The following is a 19175-nucleotide window of genomic DNA, read 5'->3' as shown; positions in this document are numbered from 1 at the left end:
CTTAGCACCTCCTGGATGATGGGTCATCCCTGCACCCTGTCCACTGCCCTGGGTCAGAGGCAGTGTTGCAAGGCACAGCATATCCACAGCAAGGACGCATCATTAAATCGGTGACCCCCCCTCTCCGTCCCCCCATGCAGAAAGGAGAAGAAGGGGAGAAATCCCTTCGGGCTGCATCAAATTTTGCTACACACATATACCAAGGGCCCTTTCCCCCTTACAAGGGAGGTAGCATAAGTCAAAGGCATAAATCCACTCCCACCTGTTTCATCCCCACATACTCCACTCCCATTTACCACCCCTCCCTCCCACTCTCTTTTCTTGGCTCCTCCTGGGTGACAGGTTCATCCCTGCATCTTGCCTACTGCCCTGAGTCAGAAGTGATGCAGCAAGACACAGCAGATCCACAGCATGGCTACTTCATCTAATCAGTGATCCCACCTTCTCCATCCCCTCATATGGAAATAGAGACGGGTAGAAACCCCATTGGGCTGCGTCAGAATATCGTTCACACATACTCCCTAACCCCCCCCACTCCCTTCCATGCATCACAGCATCATCCATACACAACCATTCTCCACTCACTCCTATCTTCTGCCTTTTCCCTTCTTTCCTAAACAGATATTTCCCTCTTTCCCAATGTCCCTTTCACCCCATCTATCCATCTCATCCTTGGTCACCCCCTGATGTTCACTCCATCTACCTCTGCTTTCCACATTTCTTTTACTAATCTTTCTTTACTCATTCTTTCCATGTGTCCAAACCATCCCAATACTTTCATCAACCCTATTTCCCAACTCCTTTTCCAAACCCCCACTCTCCTCCTCACCTCCTTGTTTCTCCCTCTATCCAGCCTAGTAACCCCTACCACACTTCTCAGACATTTCAGCTCAAACACATTTAAATTCTTTCTTATGTTCCATGTTTCTGCCCCATACAGTGCTGTCAGCACAATCACCCTTTCATATAATTTCCTCTTAGCATCTATTCTCAAGTGTCAAACATGTACAAACATCCCCTATGAACACGTACATCAAAAACTCTTCCTACTCTTCTCCTGGATACCACTATATAGTCCATTAAAACCCTATTGACCACCCTTCCTTCTATCATTTTCTCCCATGTGTACTTATGTTTGACTTTCTTCCTAAACACTGTTAGCTATCATTGAGTATTTCTAATTACTTCTCCACCATCAACTCCCCACTATGATTTTTTTCCTGGCACTCCACACTTCCCAACCACTTCGTCTATTGGTTCATCTACTCTAGCATTAATTTCCCCAAATACCACTATATTGACATTTCTCCCTACACCCTCTATGCACTCATTTAATTCTATCCAAATAGCCTCCCTTTCCTCTACACTCTTTTCACTACCAGGCCCATAAGCACTTACAAAAACCCACCTCTCCCTTCCCTTCCCAATTTCAGTTTCATTCACATTAACCTTGAAGAAACATCCTTTCACTCCACCACATGCTTGCTTACCTATCTCTTAACTTACTACTATAACCACTCCTTCCCTCACTTGTCCTCTTCTCAATCCCAATGCCCTCCCCACTACACTTCCAAACTGAATCTCACCCCTCCCTTTCAACTTTGTTTCATTCAATGCCAACACATCCATCTTTCTTCTCACAATCATATTGCCTATCTCTTACCTTTTACTCATATCTGTACTACACCCATGCATGTTTAAGGCTACAAAGAGTGGGATGCCTGATCCTATCTTCCGTCCTATTATTATAGTCACCTTTTATGACCTAAGTTGGAAACCCTGTGGCAGTATTTATCCTCCCCTACCACAGCGTATTAATATAATATTATCACTTAAAAAGAAAAGAAAAAAAAAAAAAAAAAAAAAAACAGAAATGTTGCCCTAAAAGCATATATGAGTATGTGGGACACACTAAAACAAATGAAGCATGAAAAGCATCCAGTGTTGCCACATTTCCACAGGAATTTTCTTATTTCATCTAAAACATATATTTCCAGAATTTTTTCAGTTACCTAAGGCCATAGTTTCTAGTTTCTTCTGTATGTATATGTACACACAAACACAGGGATGGAAAGGGAGTTGGGTGATAGGGTTGATGAAAGAGTATTGGCATGGTTTGGACACATGGAAAGAATGAGTGAAGAAAGATTAGTAAAAGAGTTGTGGAAGGCAGAGGTGGAAGGAGTGAATATGAGGGGGCATCCTAGGATGAGATGGATGGATGGGGTAAAAGAGGCATTACAAAAGAGAGGAATGTCTGTTGAGGAAGGATGGGAGAGGACAGAAGATAGGGTTGTGTTTGGATGATGCTGTGATGCATGAGGGGGAGTGGGTGGGGGATGGGGGGTGAGGGAGTATGTATGAGAAATAAATTGATGCAGCCCAAAGGGATTTCTCCCCGTCTTCTCCTTTTCTACGTGAAAGGAAGGAGAGGAGGGGGTCACCAAATTAATGAAGCAGCCTTGCTGTGGATGTGCTGTGTCCCGTCATCCAGGAGGTGACAAGATGTGAGGGAGGGAAGAGGGTGTAGGGTAGTGGAGTATGTAGGGGATGGAATGGGTGGGAGTGGTTTCTATGCCTTTTCTTTATGGCTATCTCTTGTGTAGGAAAAAAGCCTTTGGTGGTATATGTATGTATGTATGTATATATATGCAAAGTAGACCACTTGGAAAAAGAAACTAACGAAGCAGAGCACTTTCGTATACTGCATCTTCAGTGCAAAAATTACAGTTGAATAGAAATACATAGGTCAGTTTACATAAGAGTAGAGGACATTTACCCCCTGGAAAGCAGTAGGTCAGGTCGCAAGGGTCAATGTGTCCCACTAATGAGGGAGGGGCGACATTAGGTCACACTCGCAGGGTTACATTTTACCTGTTATTCTTTTGCTTATTTCTTGGCAGATAAAATTGTCAAGTTCATATAAGCCTTTGTGTAAGTTAGTATTTTGATCACTGGTGGTATGGATCAAACTACACAATATTAATATTAAGTTTCTCACTATTATGTTATTTGTATAATAAATGGCATAGATGCCTTCCTTGCTCAACAGACATTCCCCTCTTATTTTGAAGATGAGAATTTGATATGCTTTCCCAATCTAATATCTAAAAAATGAGTGGAGAATGGTTGTGTACAGATGATGCTGTGATGCATGGAAAGGAGTTGGTGGGGGATGGGGGGGGGGGTTAGGGAGTATGTGTGAATGATATTCTGATGCAGCCCAATGGGGTTTCTACCCATCTCTATTTCCATATGAGGGGATGGAGAAGGGGGGGGGGGATCACTGATTAGATGAAGCAGCCATCCTGTGGATCCCTTGCAAGGGAGGAAGCCAAGCCAAATGCAAATACCCACTCCCATCCATCACCCTTTCCTCCCTCTCATCAGCTCCTCATGGATGACAGGCCATCCCTGTATCCTGCCCACTGCCCTGGGTCAGAAGCAATGCAGCAAAACACAGCACATCCACAGCAAGGCTACTTCATTTAATCAGCAACCCCCTATATCTGTCCCCATCATGCAAAATAGAGAAGACGGGGAGAAATTCCATCAGATTGTGTCAAAATATCATTCACACATAACCACTCCCTACCCCTAATCCCCTGCTCCCTCCCTTCCTTGCATCACGGTACCATCTATACACAGCCATTCTCCAATCATCCCTATCTCCTGCCTCCTCCCTTCCTTGCTCAACAGGCAATCCCCTCTTATTATGAAGATGAAAAATCAATATGCTCTCCCAATCTAATATCTAAACCATGCCAATCAATAAGTTCCTTCAGATCTCTCCTTCATAACATACATGATCACTAGGTATCTGGCAACAGCCCATGGGTGACTGTAAATCACATGTAATACAAAATATATTTAAAATGGAGGAGGATGAGCTGAAGAAGAAGAAGAAGAGAAAAAAAAAAAAAAAAAAAAAGGGGGTGTAGAAGGGGGGTTGGTTAAATACTAAGTACACAAATTCTGCAATGGCTATTCTGATAACCTCTCATAGTCCCCATTATCTTATGATTAATAATGGTTACACAGAACAATGTGAGCCATAATTTCCTGAAATTCAGTGAAAATATTACCTGAGAAGCATTCCATCACAAGACCTCACTATGGCCCCACCAATCATGAGCTAGATTGATTCCATTTAATGTCATAAACTCCCCCTCTTCGAGATCAGTGTCTCTTTACAATGGACTTTTTGAAGGAGGAAATTTAATGTAGTATGCTTGCTGTCCAGCAACCTTGAACTATCTCCATTCCTGAGCTTTTGCCCAAGTAGATGCTCTAAGCCACCTGGCCAGTATCCCAAATATTCGCATAAAACTTTAGGCCACTTTTCAACAGAATTACCCCCTATTCCATAAATCCTCCACAATGGCTCCCTATCAACACTATCATATGCCTTCTCCAAATCCAAGAAAGCCCAAAAAGAAATATTCCTTATCTTAAGCTAAATATTTCTCAGAGCTGTCTTCCCATAAACAATTAATCCATGCACCCTGTTGGAGTGTTCATTTGTTGTCATTTGGCTGAGGGCAGCTATGTTGGATTTTGTGTGGTTCAGTGAACAGACACCAGGTGGCAGTGTTGTTGAGCTGCTATGTGGAGTGCTGGGTCCCCAGTGTAAAGGAAGAGGTGACTGGAGCAAGATTGGTCTAATAATGGTAGCAGAGCATAGTTATGGCTTCTTCTAAGTGCCATCCCAAGTTTGATAATGAAAATACATATATATACCAAGGCTTTTTCCCTTTTACAAGGGAGGTAGCCAAAAAGGAAAAGGCATAAAATCACTCCACTCCCCTCCACCCTCCCTCTTATCTTAGCACCTCCTGGATGATAATGAAAATGAATAAGAAAATTGGAAAAAAGATATAAGCATATGGATTGAGTTAACTGATTTAGCTAAAGATAATCAGGCATTGGCTATACTTATCATTAACTGACTGGGGTAGGACGGCATCTTATGAAATTAATAGTTCTGAAGAGTGAAAATGGTGTAAAGAGCATTATTGAGAAACTGGACACATTGTTCTTGCCTGATAAAGGTTGATGTATATTTGCAGCATTTCATAATCTGTATAATTTCAGAAGAAATAACAAGAATATTAATGAACATGTGAATTTGAATGTGGATACTTTAAGTTTACACAGGAGGGAATGACACTGCCAGACTCTGTGATGGCTTTTATGCTTCTTACATACATAGATACATACATATACCAAGGCTTTTTCCCCCTTACAAGGGAGGTAGCCAAAAAGGAAAAGGCATAAAGTCATTCCCACCCATTTCATCCCTGAATACACTCCACACCCCTCCACCCTCCCTCTTATCTTAGCACCTCCTGGATGACGGGTCATCCCTGCACCTTGTCCACTGCCCTGGGTCAGAAGCAGTGTCACAAGACACAGCACATCCACAGCAAGGCCGCTTCATTAAATCGGCGACCCCCCCTCTCCGTCCCCCCATGCATAAAAGGAGAAGACGGGGAGAAATCCCTTCGGGCTGCATCAAATTTTGCTCACACATACTACCTGCCCATTCCACCTCATGCATCACAACATCATCCATATACAACCATTCTCCATTCACCCGTCTTCTGTCCTCTCCCGTCCTTCCTCAACAGACATTCCCCTCTTCCCCAAAGCCCCCTTCACCCCATCCATCCACCTCATCCTAGGACATCCCCTCATGTTCACTCCCTCCACATCTGCCTTCCATACCTCTTTTACTAGTCTTTCTTCACTCATTCTTTCCATGTTCAAACCATCCTAATACTCTTTCACCTCCTCATTATGCTTCTTGCTTCAAGCAATTTGGCTGACCGTGAGACTCAAATTATGATGTCAGTGATCTCCGAAATCAACTATACTTTTATGAAATCTACTTTAACCCCTTCCATACGGTGCCGCACACGTAGGCGTCATGAGGAGCAAGTGGATTCGCGACGCTGCCATATCGGCGTCTTGATTATATTTATTGTAGTCGCCCCTGTGTTTTTACATTCTCCCAAATGCGCCCTGAATACCATTCTCTGTGGTTTTCAAAATTCGCGGGTGAAAGAGAGAACGATCGATATAAGCGGCGACTATATTTTATGATGTGAATATTATTACGTTACGTCATACGGCTGGCATTGGCTGCTGCCCGCGAGATTTAAGTCCCGTACTGAAGTGGTTAAAATGTGTTCTTGGTCACCAATTGAGTGTGCACTCAACTCAGGAGTCAGATGTGGACATAGGTGCAGTGTCCCTCAAGAATTAAAGCTGAGCCTGTTTTTTGTGGTGATAATAAAGAGGTCTATTATGCCACCTATGGATACAGAGATACAGATTTCGAAGAAGAGGAAAAGGAGCAGCAATGTCAACACAAGTTGACTTGAGTGATCAAGGGACTAATTGAAGACTCAATCCTTTGGGTCATGATTGCCAAGTTTCACGATGTGTGATATGAGATTAGCACTACCATTGGGCTCAATATTGTCTGGATTCATTCGAGAATAATGAGGTGTCATTTAGGGGTATGAGTGAAAGATACTGGTGATGATGGTGAGGAACATATGATACAAATGTCAGTATTTGTTGGGTATACTAGTAATGACAAAAGTCGAACAAATCAAGATTATGCATTTGGTTAAGGAGTCTCAAAATTGTGGTATTTTGAATACCAATTGTTCAACTACAGTTAGCAGTCAACATTGGTTGGCTAATTACTTGAACACCCTGTGAAGAGTTGGCCATGGTGAGAGAAGAAAAATCTAGCTTTACATTTATGTTTGGTGATGGTGTAACCTATAAATCCATTAAGTGTGTCGTGTTTTCATGTTGGATTGGAGGTGTGAGATCAGAGCTGTCAACAGATGTTGTCGAGTGAAAATCTTCCACTTCCGATTAGTAACCAGTCAATGAAAAAAAGGAAAATGATTCTTGATTTTGGTAAGGATTCAGTGAAGATTATGAATAGATGGGTGAAGTTGAAGGTAGTATTGTCAGGTCACTACATGTTGCCATTGTTCTTGTGACTAGAACCTATCCAGAATGTGTTGCTGGCTTCACCAGGTAGCAGTAAAACTGTTTTAAAACTTCATCAGCAATTTGGCCGTCAGAGTGCAGAGAGATTAATAGGGATGCTGCAAAATAATGAGATGTTGGAGAGCAACATGTAGAAACAATTAGAAATGTTACTGAAAATTGTGAAGTGTATATAAAGTATAAATGCCCAAAACCTAGACCAATTGTCAATATGCAGATGGCAGAGAAATTTAATGAAGTAATTGCAATGAATCTGAAACAGGTATGACAACACCTGTTTCTTATCATTGTAGATCTTGCTAGAAGATATTGTGTGGCATCAGCCATCACCAACAAGTCTGCTAAGACAGTGTCACCAGTAGCTTCTCGCCTGCTTTAGAGTCAGTTTCTGGCTCAGATACTGTGTGACAAAACTTGATTACTCTGCACTCAGCTCGAAGGGAGTACTTCAAGAACAAATCTAGTGAAAGGATCAAAAGAGCCTTGCACCATAATGTGCACACAATGAAGATAAATGACCTTCACCATGGGGATGAGGTGTACTTTAAGCGTAATGATGATCAGCAATGGCATGGTCCGAGTAAAGTTATTGGCAGGGATGGCAAGCAGGTTCTGGTTCATCATGGGGGTGTTAATGGCAAATCCCATATTTGCCGATTATCTAAACTTCCCCTGAGGTCTCAAGCAGATTGTCCTCAGACTTGTGGTGGATCATCTGCTGGCATTTGGGAGGCATTGAGGAATATGGAGGGCATATGTGATCAGGTGGTGGATAAGAATTCAAAGGGGTTTGCTTTATCTGCATCGACATCTGAAAACACTGAGGAAGTAGATGATAGTAGTGAGGGTACAGGAGGTACAAAAAGGATAAAATGATATTGTAAGCAACTGTGAATTGCCAGAGAACTCTTGAAGAGAAACAAGACCATTTAAACTGTTAGTGGGGCAAAGGACCCAAGGACTAAAAAAAAAAAAAAAAAAAAATTGGTGAGCACATGTATGGAAGAATAGTGAGCAGAGGTAAAGCTAAAGTAAAATATAAAAAACTGGTTCAATTTCCAAAAAGATTCTGATGGGAGTGTAGAGTGTGTGGATTTTTTGGAAGTTGCAAGATTGGAAGTGGTCCCTGATGAAAAGATGTTCATGTTTTACTCCAATGAAGAAGTGATAAAAGCAAAGGAGCTGGAAGTACAAATTGGAATTGGCAAAAGGAAATGAAATGAAAGGAAAAGAAAGAAGAAGAAAAAAGAGAGAGAGATAGAGAAAAGACTGAGCACTGTTGGAGTGTTCATTTGTTGTCATTTGGCTGAGGGCAGCCATGTTGGATTTTGTGTGGTTCAGTGTACTGACACCAAGTGGCAGTGTTGTCAAGCTGCTATGTAAAGTGCTGGGTTCCCAGTGTAAAGGAAGAGGTGACTGCAGCAAGACTGGTTTAATACACCCTATTCCTCTACTAAACCTACACTACCTGACAATAGTAATAACACATACTTACATATACCAAAAGGCTCATTCCTCCTTACATGGGAGGTGGCCAGGTAAGACATACACCCACTTCACCCATCCCATACCCATACGTTTTTTATTATTTTGTCTCTTTGTGGATGATGGGCCATTCCTGTCCCATGCCCACATCAGGAGCAATGTAGCATGACACAGCTCCACAGCAGTGCTGGCAGCCAAAGCTGATTCACTTCCACCGTTTCATTACATGGCTACCCTCTTGAATTTAGAGAGCAGACAAGAAGAAAGCCCTTCAGACTACTACAAGTAAAATTACTTACATTTCTTAGGATTGTGGATTAAGGAGTGGGCGGCCAGCAACTTCAGAGAATGGACTTCAAAGAGAACTGGATGGAAGAGAAGCTCACTGGTAGTTGGTCTACTAGCTGCATCTTGAGCTAAACACTTGCGAATAAAGTCTTTCTGCAATTCATGCTCTAAGGAGGCTATGGTCTTGTTAACCTGCAAGCATTGCAAAGTGAACAATAAGTTACATGAAAAAAGGTTTAACATTACCACTAGAATTTTCACTCAATAAGTTACATGAACATATCAATACGCATAATATCCACCTATGCATAAAAACAATCTATATCAAGACTACTAATAACAAAACTCTTGCATCTGAATGTACATACATATCCCAATGGCTTTTTACCCCTTACAAAAAAAGATAGCCAAAGTCAAGGGCATATATCCACTCCCACTCACCACCCCTCCCTCCTCCTTTTCTTGGCTCCTCCTGGATGATGGGTCATCTCTGCATGTCACCCACTCCCCTGAGTCAGATGCAATGTAGCAAGGCTGCTTTATTTAACTGGTGACCCCCTCTCCATCCCCTCATGCAGAAAAAGAGAAGATGGGGAGAAATCTCTTCAGGCTGCATCAAAATATCATTTACACATATTCCTTCACCCCCTCCATCCCCCACCCACTCCATTCCATGCATCACATCATCATCCATACACAACCATTCTCCACTCACCCTTATCTTCTGTCTTCTCCCTTCCTTCCTCAATTGACATTCCCCTCTTTCGCAATGCTCCTTTTACCCCATCCATCCATCTCGTCCTTGGTCACCCCCCAAGGCATTTACTTGCTTTTCTCAATCTACATACTACCTCCACCTCCACTCCCACTCCTCCCTTTCCCGCCACATTCGCACCTGAGTATTTAAAGCTATTCACTTCCTCCTGTCTCTCTCCCCCTAATACTCACTTCTAATTTGCTCCCATCCTCTCCCCTTGTACACATCACCTTACTTTTATGCACATTTATCTTTAACTTCCTTCTTTCCCACACCTTCCCAAACTCTGTCACTAACTTCCTTAATACCTCCTCTGATCCATATACAAGTGCAGTGTCATCAGCAAATAACAACTGGCTTATCTCCCACTTTTCTCAATTTTCTTTAACCATCTCCATCACCATTTGGACACATGGAAAGAATGAGTGAAGAAAGACTAGTAAAAGAGGTATGGAAGGCAGATGTGGAGGGAGTGAACATGAGGGGACGTCCTAGGATGAGGTGGATGGATGGGGTGAAGGGGGCTTTGGGGAAGAGGGGAATGTCTGTTGAGGAAGGACGGGAGAGGACAGAAGACAGGGGTGAATGGAGAATGGTTGTATATGGATGATGTTGTGATACATGAGGTGGAATGGGCAGGGGGATGGGGGGTGAGGTAGTATGTGTGAGCAAAATTTGATGCAGCCCGAAGGGATTTCTCCCCGTCTTCTCCTTTTATGCATGGAAGGACGGAGAGGGGGGGTCGCCGATTTAATGAAACGGCCTTGCTGTGGATGTGCTGAGTCTTGCGACACTGCTTCTGACCCAGGGCAGTGGACAAGGTGCAGGGATGACCCGTCATCCAGGAGGTGCTAAGATAAGAGGGAGGGTGGAGGGGTGTGGAGTGTATTCAGGGATGGAATGGGTGGGAATGATTTTATGCCTTTTCCTTTTTGGCTACCTCCCTTGCAAGGGGGAAAAAGCCTTGGTATATGTATGTATTCCCTCATCCATTACCCTTGTGTTTACCTCCTGCACCACCCCATCCATGTATAAATTGAACAGCTAAGGTGACATAACACATACCTGGTGAAGTCCCACCTTTACCTTAAACCACTCGCTCTCTCCTATTTCTAATTCTAACACAGGCTCTACTATCATAAAAACTCTTGACTGCTCTTAACAGCTTTCCTCCTACCCCCATAGGTCTGCAATACCTCCCAAATTGCCTTCCTGTCTACCTTATCATAAGCCTTTTCTAAATCGATAAAGGCCCAAAAAAAACATCCTTACCATTTCCTAAAACTTTCTCACATATCTGCCTTACCATGAAAATCTGATTCACACAACTACTAGTCCTAAACCCACATCTGTTCCTCTCCTAATCTTCTCAACCAAAACCCTCCCACAAGCCTTCTCAACTACACTCACCAAACTGATCCCTCTGAAACTATTACACTCGCACTTGTCCCCTTTTCCCTTGTAAAGCGGCAATCCTCCAGTCCTCCAGCACTCTACCATCTTTTAGACTGACATTAAACAGCCTCACCAGCCAGTCCACCAGCACTGTACCTTCCTTTTTTAGACACTCCATATGACACCCATCTAACCCAGGTGGCTTACCTGCTCTTATCATTTTTATAACTGCTTTCACCTCATCTTTCCTTATTTCTACTCCATTCTCCTCATTCATCACTGTCATTTTCTTAGCACTTCCCACTGCAACTACCTTTCCCTCCCTATCCTCCTTCACATTTAGCAACTTCCTAAAATAATCTGCCTATCTTCCTCTTACTGCCAGCTCTCCCATTATCTCCATTTGTACCTTTTACCTTTTCTACTTAATTCGCCTCCCTTACCTCTTAATTCTTTCCAAAATATCTATTACATACATATACCATGGGCTTTTTCCTCCTTACAAGGGAGGTAGCTAAAAATCCACTCCCACCCATTCCATCCCCAACATACTCTACCCCCATCCACCCTCTTCCCTCCCTCTTATCTCGGCACCTCCTGGATGACAAGTCATCCCTGCATCTTACCCACTACCCTGGGTCAGAAGCAGTATCGCAAGACACAGCACATCCACAGCAAGGCCGCTTGATTAAATCAGCGACCCCCCCTCTCTGTCCCCTCATGTAGAAAAGATGGGGAGAAATCCCTTCAGGCTGTGTCAATTTACTTCCCAAACACACACCCTCACCCCCATCCCTCACCCACTCTCTCATCATGCATCACAGCATCATCCATACACAACCATTCTCCACCCACCCCACCCTCCTCTCCCATCTCCAGCCAAAAGATACTCCCATCTTTTCCAATGCCCCCTTTACCCCATCCATCCATCTCATCCTAAGTCGCCCCCTCATATTCACTCCTTCCAGCTCTGCCCTCCACACCTCTTTTACTAGTCTTTCTTCACTCATTCTTTCCACGTGTCCAAACCATCCCAATACTCCTTCATCAACCCCACCTCCCAACTCCATCCCACCCCTAATCTCCTCACCTCCCACTCCATCCAGCCCACTGTATTTGTATCATCACCATCATCTTTCCACTACAATTTTTTCCTGAAACTTCATACTTCCCAACCCCTCTGTCTATTGGTTCAGCTCCTACTCTTGCATTGAGATCTCCCAATACCACTATATGGACATTTCTCACTGAACCCTCTATGCACTCATTTAAATATATCCAAAAAACCTTTACCTCTACACTCTTCTCAGTACCATGCCCATATGCACTTACTAAAAGCCACATCTCCCTTTCCAGTTCACCTTCAACCACATTAACCTTGAAGAAACCTTCTTCCACTCCACCACACATTCACCTATCTTTTCACTTACTAGTATAGCCATCCCTTCTCTCCCTCATCCTCTCTTCACTCCCGACACCCTCCCAACTACACTCTTAAACTCAAACTCACCCCTATCTTTCAACTTAATTTTACTGAATGCCAACACATCCACCTTTCTTCTCACATACTACCCATTTTACTCTCAACTGTACCACATCCATGCCATGCACATTACAAGACCCAAACCTTCTTATGCTCCCCCCCCTTTTTTTTTAATAGGAATGTCCCCTTTGGGACTACAGAGAGTAGGATCCCTAGTTCTATCCCTGTCCCATTTTTGTTGCCTTGTACAACTCAAGAAAAAAAAAAGGAGAGAGAGATGTGACCCACCTGTTCCTGTGTTATAACATTTCCACTATCACCATTGCCAGGAATTTCTAATGCAGCCATTTCAAGGGCACACATCCCAAATGAGTAAATATCTACAGCAGGTGTAAGAGGCCCCTGACCTGAAAAACAGAAATGGTTTCATAAATATTCTATTGTAAATATAACACAGTTGTTTTTATATTTCAAACAAATGCCATTTAATATAAACACACATATACAATTACATATATCAATAATAACTATTACTTTAAGTTTAACCAAATAAAAGCTCAGAGCCCACAGTAGCTAGCAACAATCCTTGGGCCCTCCCATAGATCTCTTTGGAAATAAACTGGAATCTTCTCTGTGCTGTATCAGTGTGAGTCTGTTTCTATGTCAGAGATTAATAGGAGGAACAGGAGAACCAAAGCCATCACATATTGCTATCTCTCCTTGTGTGAAAAAGTATATACACCAAGTGCTTTTTCCCCCTTCTAAGGGAGGCAGCCAAAGTCAAAGGCATAAATCTCACTCCCACCCATTTCATCCCCACATACTCCATTCCCATTTACCACCCCTCACTCTTCTCTTGGCTCCTCGTGGATGATGGGTCATCCCTGCATCTTACCCACTGCCCTGGATCAGAAGCAATGCACCAAGACAGCACATTCACAGCAAGGCTGCTTCATTGAATTGGTGACTCCCTCCCTCTCCGTCTCTTTTGTCCAGAAAAAGAGAAGATGGGGAGAAATTCTGGGCTGCATCAAAACATCATTCATACATATTCCTTCCCCCACCCACTCCCATGCATCATCATACGTACACAACCATTTTCCACTCATCCCTACCTTCTGTGAAAAAGTGAGATGTAGAATGTCAAAGTGGGAAATGTAGAGGTAAGGCCAATCAGGGTGGCAAAACTTGTTGGAGTGCTGTGGTAGTTCAGGCACACAGAATGAACGAGGACTGATAAGCAAAAAGACTGTTGAAAGCAGAAATGGATGGAATGAATTTGAGAAGACCAAAAATCATGTGGATGGAAGGGGTGAAAGGGGCTTTAAATGTGAGGAAGATTAACCCCTTCCATACGGTGCCGCACACGTAGGCGTCATGAGGAGCAAGTGGATTCGCGACGCTGCCATATCGGCGTCTTGATTATATTTTATTGTAGTCGCCCCTGTGTTTTTACATTCTCCCAAATGCGCCCGGAATCCCATTCTCTGTGGTTTTCAAAATTCGCGGGTGAAAGAGAGAACGATCGATATAAGCGGCGACTATATTTTATGATGCGAATATTATTTCGTTACGTCATACGTCTGGCATTGGTTGCTGCCCACGAGATTTAAGTCCCGTATTGAAGTGGTTAAGTACAAGATGGAGTGAATGGATGAAAGGATGATGTAGTACAAAGGGATGTTCCCATCTACTTTATAAATTGTGAGTAGATGAGACAGGAATTACCATATGATGAAACAGTGGAGATAAACCAGCTCTGGCTGTTGAGCCCTACTGTGGAAGTGCTGTACCTCACTGTACTACCTTTGATCTAAGTATTGTAGCATGGGACAGGGATGACCCTTCATCCTGAGATGTTGAAATGGGAGCAGAATTAATGGTAAGATTGTTCAATGTGTGTCTATGGGAAGAAAGAACAATATTGGATTGGAGGAGTGAATGTATACCATAGCCGCCATAAGTTTGGATGCGATAATGCTTATGTCAATACTTATGCCACAAATTGAAAGTTCCTCACCCTCAATATCCCTAGCAAGCCAGATATTTTTTCATATGCCTAGCAGCAAGTCCAAGGTTGGCTGCCACCAGGGCATGCAGTGTTTCCAGGCTCAGTGCTGTCTGAGATTCAACAGGGGGAGGATTGTATTTCTGGAATTCTGCACTTTGCCTTCGATTTTACGTAAATTCTCAGTGGTTTGGCATCTGTGTTGCCAGCTATGGGTAGTGGACATGAAATCAAATATGACAAGATGCTGCTATAGTGGCCCTGTTTAAGGCAGGGCATTCTGTGAAGAAAATCTCAGAAGATACAGGAGTTACATTGTGTTCAGTGCAACGCTGGTTGTTACTTTTCAAGGATGGTGGGGGGTGTCACTACCTCCCCACATCAGCACTGTGGCAGACCCAAGAAACACACACCACACACTTTAAATGTTATTAAGAGTGAGATAGACAAGTCTCCTCGTAAATTTGCTAAACAAATTCAGCAGGAAAACCCTAGGTTATTAGGTGGTGTGTCTCTTCGCACAGTGCAACGCTGCTTGCATGAAGACATTGGCGTGCAGTGTTTTAAGGGGAGAAGGAAGCCCCTCCTTACTAAAGTACAGAAGCATAAGTGAGTGAATTTCACAGAGATATGGTGAATGGAGCACTGACCAGTGGAGGAAGGTACTTTGGAGTGATGAAAGTACCTTCACTGTGACCAGCAACCAACCTGGTTACGTGTACCGCCAGCCTGACAGAGATCCTCTTCAGTCATGGTACATCACCCCTACTATGAAGAACCCTGACTCGCTAATGGTATTGGGTTGTTTTACATACTATGGTGTAAGGCACCTTGCAGTGCTGCCTAAAAATGAGAAAATCAATCAGACCAATTACCTAGAGTCATTGTATGACTACCTTCCTGACTTGTTGATAAGTGTGAGGCTGATTTTTTTTTATGCAGATTGGTGCCCCCTCCCACACAGTTAAAAGTGTAACAAATGGTTAAAAGATTGTGAAGTAAAGTACTTTGAAGACTGGCCTGAAAACTCTCCAGACCTCAACCCTATTGAGAATCTCTGGAGTTTGATGAAAAAAGGTCTGGAGAGGTATGACACCTTGTCACTCCCAAAGTTGGAGGCAGCACTAATCTGGGCAGAATTCTCAGTGGAAAAAGCTTAACAATCTCACTGATAGTATCCATTGAAAACTGATGTTAGTCATCAACTGGAAGGGAAATGTCACTAAGTACTAAAGGAGGAGTAAATGTTCAATAATATATTGTTGTAGTACCATTTTTCTGATATCAATACAATTTTTTCCTTGTTGCTTTTTTGGGAAGGTTGTGGCATCAATACTTATGGCGGCTATTGTAGTTCTGTTATACAATGAGGAGGAAGATAAGTACCTATCAAAGGGTTGGTTTGCAGAGTTTGGGTTAGATGTATGGATGTGTATTTACCTAGTTAAATTATACAAGAAGGAGCTGTGCTTGTGGTGACCTGTCTTTGTATCTTGCAATATCTAGTTTATTCTTAAATTCTTGTATGGTGTTTGGGCACCCTATTGTTTCACCCAATTTGTTCCAGACATCCACCACTCTGCATGTTTTTTTTTTATCCCCCCCCCCCCCCCCGACAAAGTTTCTTTTCATGTCCTCTTGTTTTTCTTCTACCCCACTTTAAGGGGGACTGAACACCTTAACCACTTCAATACGGGACTTAAATCTCGCGGGCAGCAGCCAATGCCAGCCGTACGACGTAACGAAATAATATTCGCATCATAAAATATAGTCGCCGCTTATATCGATCGTTCTCTCTTTCACCCGCGAATTTTGAAAACCACAGAGAATGGGATTAAGGGCGCATTTGGGAGAATGTAAAAACACAGGGGCGACTACAATAAATATAATCAAGACGCCGATATGGCAGCGTCGCGAATCCACTTGCTCCTCATGACGCCTACGTGTGCGGCACCATATGGAAGGGGTTAACAAAAAAAGTTTAGTCTTTCAACTTGAGAATTTCAGGTTTTGTTTAAAATATAGAAAGAAATATATTATGAACCAGAGAACTTGCTACATTTTGACGTAATCAAATACATACGTCGTATTTTTTGTACTGGAGACTTCTGCTTTTTCATGATAATACGTAAAGATCTTATAAACACTTTCACACCTGCTTTTTTAAAAATTCGCTATTCGACATGAGATATAGGTGTCGTAAGTATGGTCACTTACGTCACCCCTTTTTTCGTGTTTTTTTTTTTTTCCACTTAGATGGAGCCCGTCGCTCTGTTTTTCAAGATATAAAAATGAAAACAGGCGTGGAAATAAAGATATACCTATTATACACTACCAGAAGCATTTTCAGGCTGCTACAATTGATTAAATGTTTTTGGCATATTTTTAATTGCAAATATTTGTGGTTTTGAGATACGAGCGTTTAAAGTTTTCAGTATTGTATATCTCTGTTATTTATAGTGTGATTCTTATCATATCACACACATTAGTATAAAATGTATATTGAACAAGTTAATAGTAAATATTTTCATATATATACATATCTACTATATATATTACATTAAAATGTATTTGTTACTTGCCAAGCAGTCCTTTTCATAATTGAAGATTTTGTGTTTTTACCGGTTTAAAACCTCACTGCTGGGGTGTCATCACTTTGTCAAACCATTGCCGAGTGGTTTATTTTTACCAGCATTGAGCGCCTTTCCTCTGCTGAATGATAAAGCTTACCAAAAAGGTGTTTGATCCTACACAGGTGCAATCCCAACCCTGTACATTTCTCCTTTGCCAGCTATTTTCTCTTCCTCCACCTGACTTTCCCTCATCTTCTTCTCTTCATTTGGAAGAAAGCACTTTGTTAGCTGTGTTGTCAGGTGTGGTAGTATTTGGTGATGGAAATGGTGTTGGCAGTGGAGGTGGTGGTGACGCACGAGGCAGTGGCATCCCTCCTCTCATGCCTTGCCCTCCATCTAGTACGACTTTCATTGCACTTTTGACTCAATTTTTTCATCTCTTCCTTGGTTTTCCTCTTCGTCGTGATGCAGTTGATGATTGGACATCTAGTAAGTGTAGTAATGTCCAGGAAATAAAGCAAACAGCGGCACAAGAACACAATATCGCCACAGTCAGTTAGGTGTTTATGCATCAATCTACTCTGATGTTTGATGAGTAACTTAGGCTTGATGTGTGCTGTGCACACCACATGGAAGAGGAAGTCACGCTGATGCCAGACATAAAAAAATAGAGCCATTTAAATTGACATGCCTCCTGGGCCTATTCTTGCACGAGCCATTTAAATTGACATGCCTCCCGGGCCCTTTAAACTCCCTCCATTATGCTGGGGAGGAAAAAGTTGTTCATATTTTGCTTTTAGTATGTTTATATTATTCAAATATGCCCATATCTAAAATTTTATTTTTGGATGAAAATTTCATGATTCAAGGTGTTCAGTCCCCCCTTAATAAGTCTTCTCTGTCATGGATTTCCGCGATTCTGTAAATGGCCAATAGATCACCTCCTTCTCTTCTTTGTTCCAGGATTGGTAGTTCCAGTTTAGACAGTCTTTGTTCCTATGTCAATTTTGAAAGTGTTGGGACCATCTTTGTCATTGCTCTTTTGGATTCTTTCTATTTTCCTTGTATTATTTTTTGTACTGGGTGTCCACAGTGTTGCAGCATACTCCAATCTTGGTCTTATCAGTGTGACTAGTATTTTCTTTACCATTAAGATTAGGAGGAGAATAGAGGATTAGAAAGAGCAATACAGATTTAGGAGAGGAAAGTGCCTAAATCAAGTGTTTGTGCCAAGATAAGTATGTCAGAATTACTTAGCAGAGGAGGGATTGAGGAAGCTGGTGGCAGAGTTTGGGAGAGTATGTGATAGAAGAAAGCTAAAGATAAATGTGGGTAAAAGTAAGGTGATGAGATGTACAAGGGGTGAAAGTGGCAGTAGACTGGAAGTGAACATTAAGGGAGAGCGACTGGAGGAAGTGGATAGTTTTAGATACTTGGGTGCAAGTGTAGCAGGAAAAGGTGGAGTGAAGGTGGAGGTAGAATGTAGATTGAGAGAAGCGAGTAAATGCCTTGGTGGTTTAAAGAGTGTAATGAGAAATAGACATTTGGGAATGGATGCGAAGAGGAGACTGTATGAAGGAGTGATTGTGCCAACAGCACTGTATGGGGCAGAAACGTGGAACATAAGAGAAGAAGAGAGAAGGAGTTTGAATGTGTTTGAGATGAGGTGTCTGAGAAGTATGGCGGGGGTTACTAGGCTAGATAGAGTGAGAAATGAGGAGGTGAGGAGGAGAACAGGGGTGAAAAAGGATTTGGGAGAGAGGGTTGATGAAAGAATATTAGGATGGTTTGGACACATGGAAAGAATGAGTGAAGAAAGACTAGTAAAAGAGGTATGGAAGGCAGATGTGGAGGGAGTGAACATGAGGGGACGTCCTAGGATGAGGTGGATGGATGGGGTGAAGGGGGCTTTGGGGAAGAGGGGAATGTCTGTTGAGGAAGGAAGGGAGAGGACGGAAGACAGAGGTGAGTGGAGAATGGTTGTATATGGATGATGATGTGACTGCATGAGGAGGAATGGGCGGGGGGGTGGGGGGGGGGGTAGTATGTGTGAGTAAATTTTGACGCAGCCCGAAGGGATTTCTCCCCGTCCTCTCCTTATATGCAAAGGGGGACAGAGAGGGGGGGTCGCCGATTAAATGAAGCGGCCTT

General features: G+C 42.7%; 1 protein-coding gene across 6 annotated transcripts in view; it reads right to left on the bottom strand.

The window, feature by feature from the left end:
• The window catches only part of Madm (MLF1-adaptor molecule), a 274209-nt gene that overhangs the window by 32498 nt on the left and 222536 nt on the right, over positions 1-19175 (bottom strand). For all 6 annotated transcript variants that reach the window (XM_076180167.1, XM_076180164.1, XM_076180166.1 and 3 more), the window contains 2 exons: positions 12732-12850; positions 8820-9000 (listed from right to left, as the gene is read on the bottom strand). In XM_076180167.1, coding sequence (XP_076036282.1) covers positions 8820-9000; positions 12732-12850 — 300 coding nt within the window. The remainder of the gene's footprint in view (positions 1-8819; positions 9001-12731; positions 12851-19175) is intronic.

This window comes from Oratosquilla oratoria, chromosome 44 (assembly GCF_046742065.1).
Source record: "Oratosquilla oratoria isolate Oo_2021 chromosome 44, ASM4674206v1, whole genome shotgun sequence".
Lineage (NCBI taxonomy): Eukaryota > Metazoa > Arthropoda > Malacostraca > Stomatopoda > Squillidae > Oratosquilla > Oratosquilla oratoria.
The sequence above is the reverse complement of the archived record's forward strand: the minus strand, read 5'-3'. Positions and strand labels throughout refer to the sequence as shown.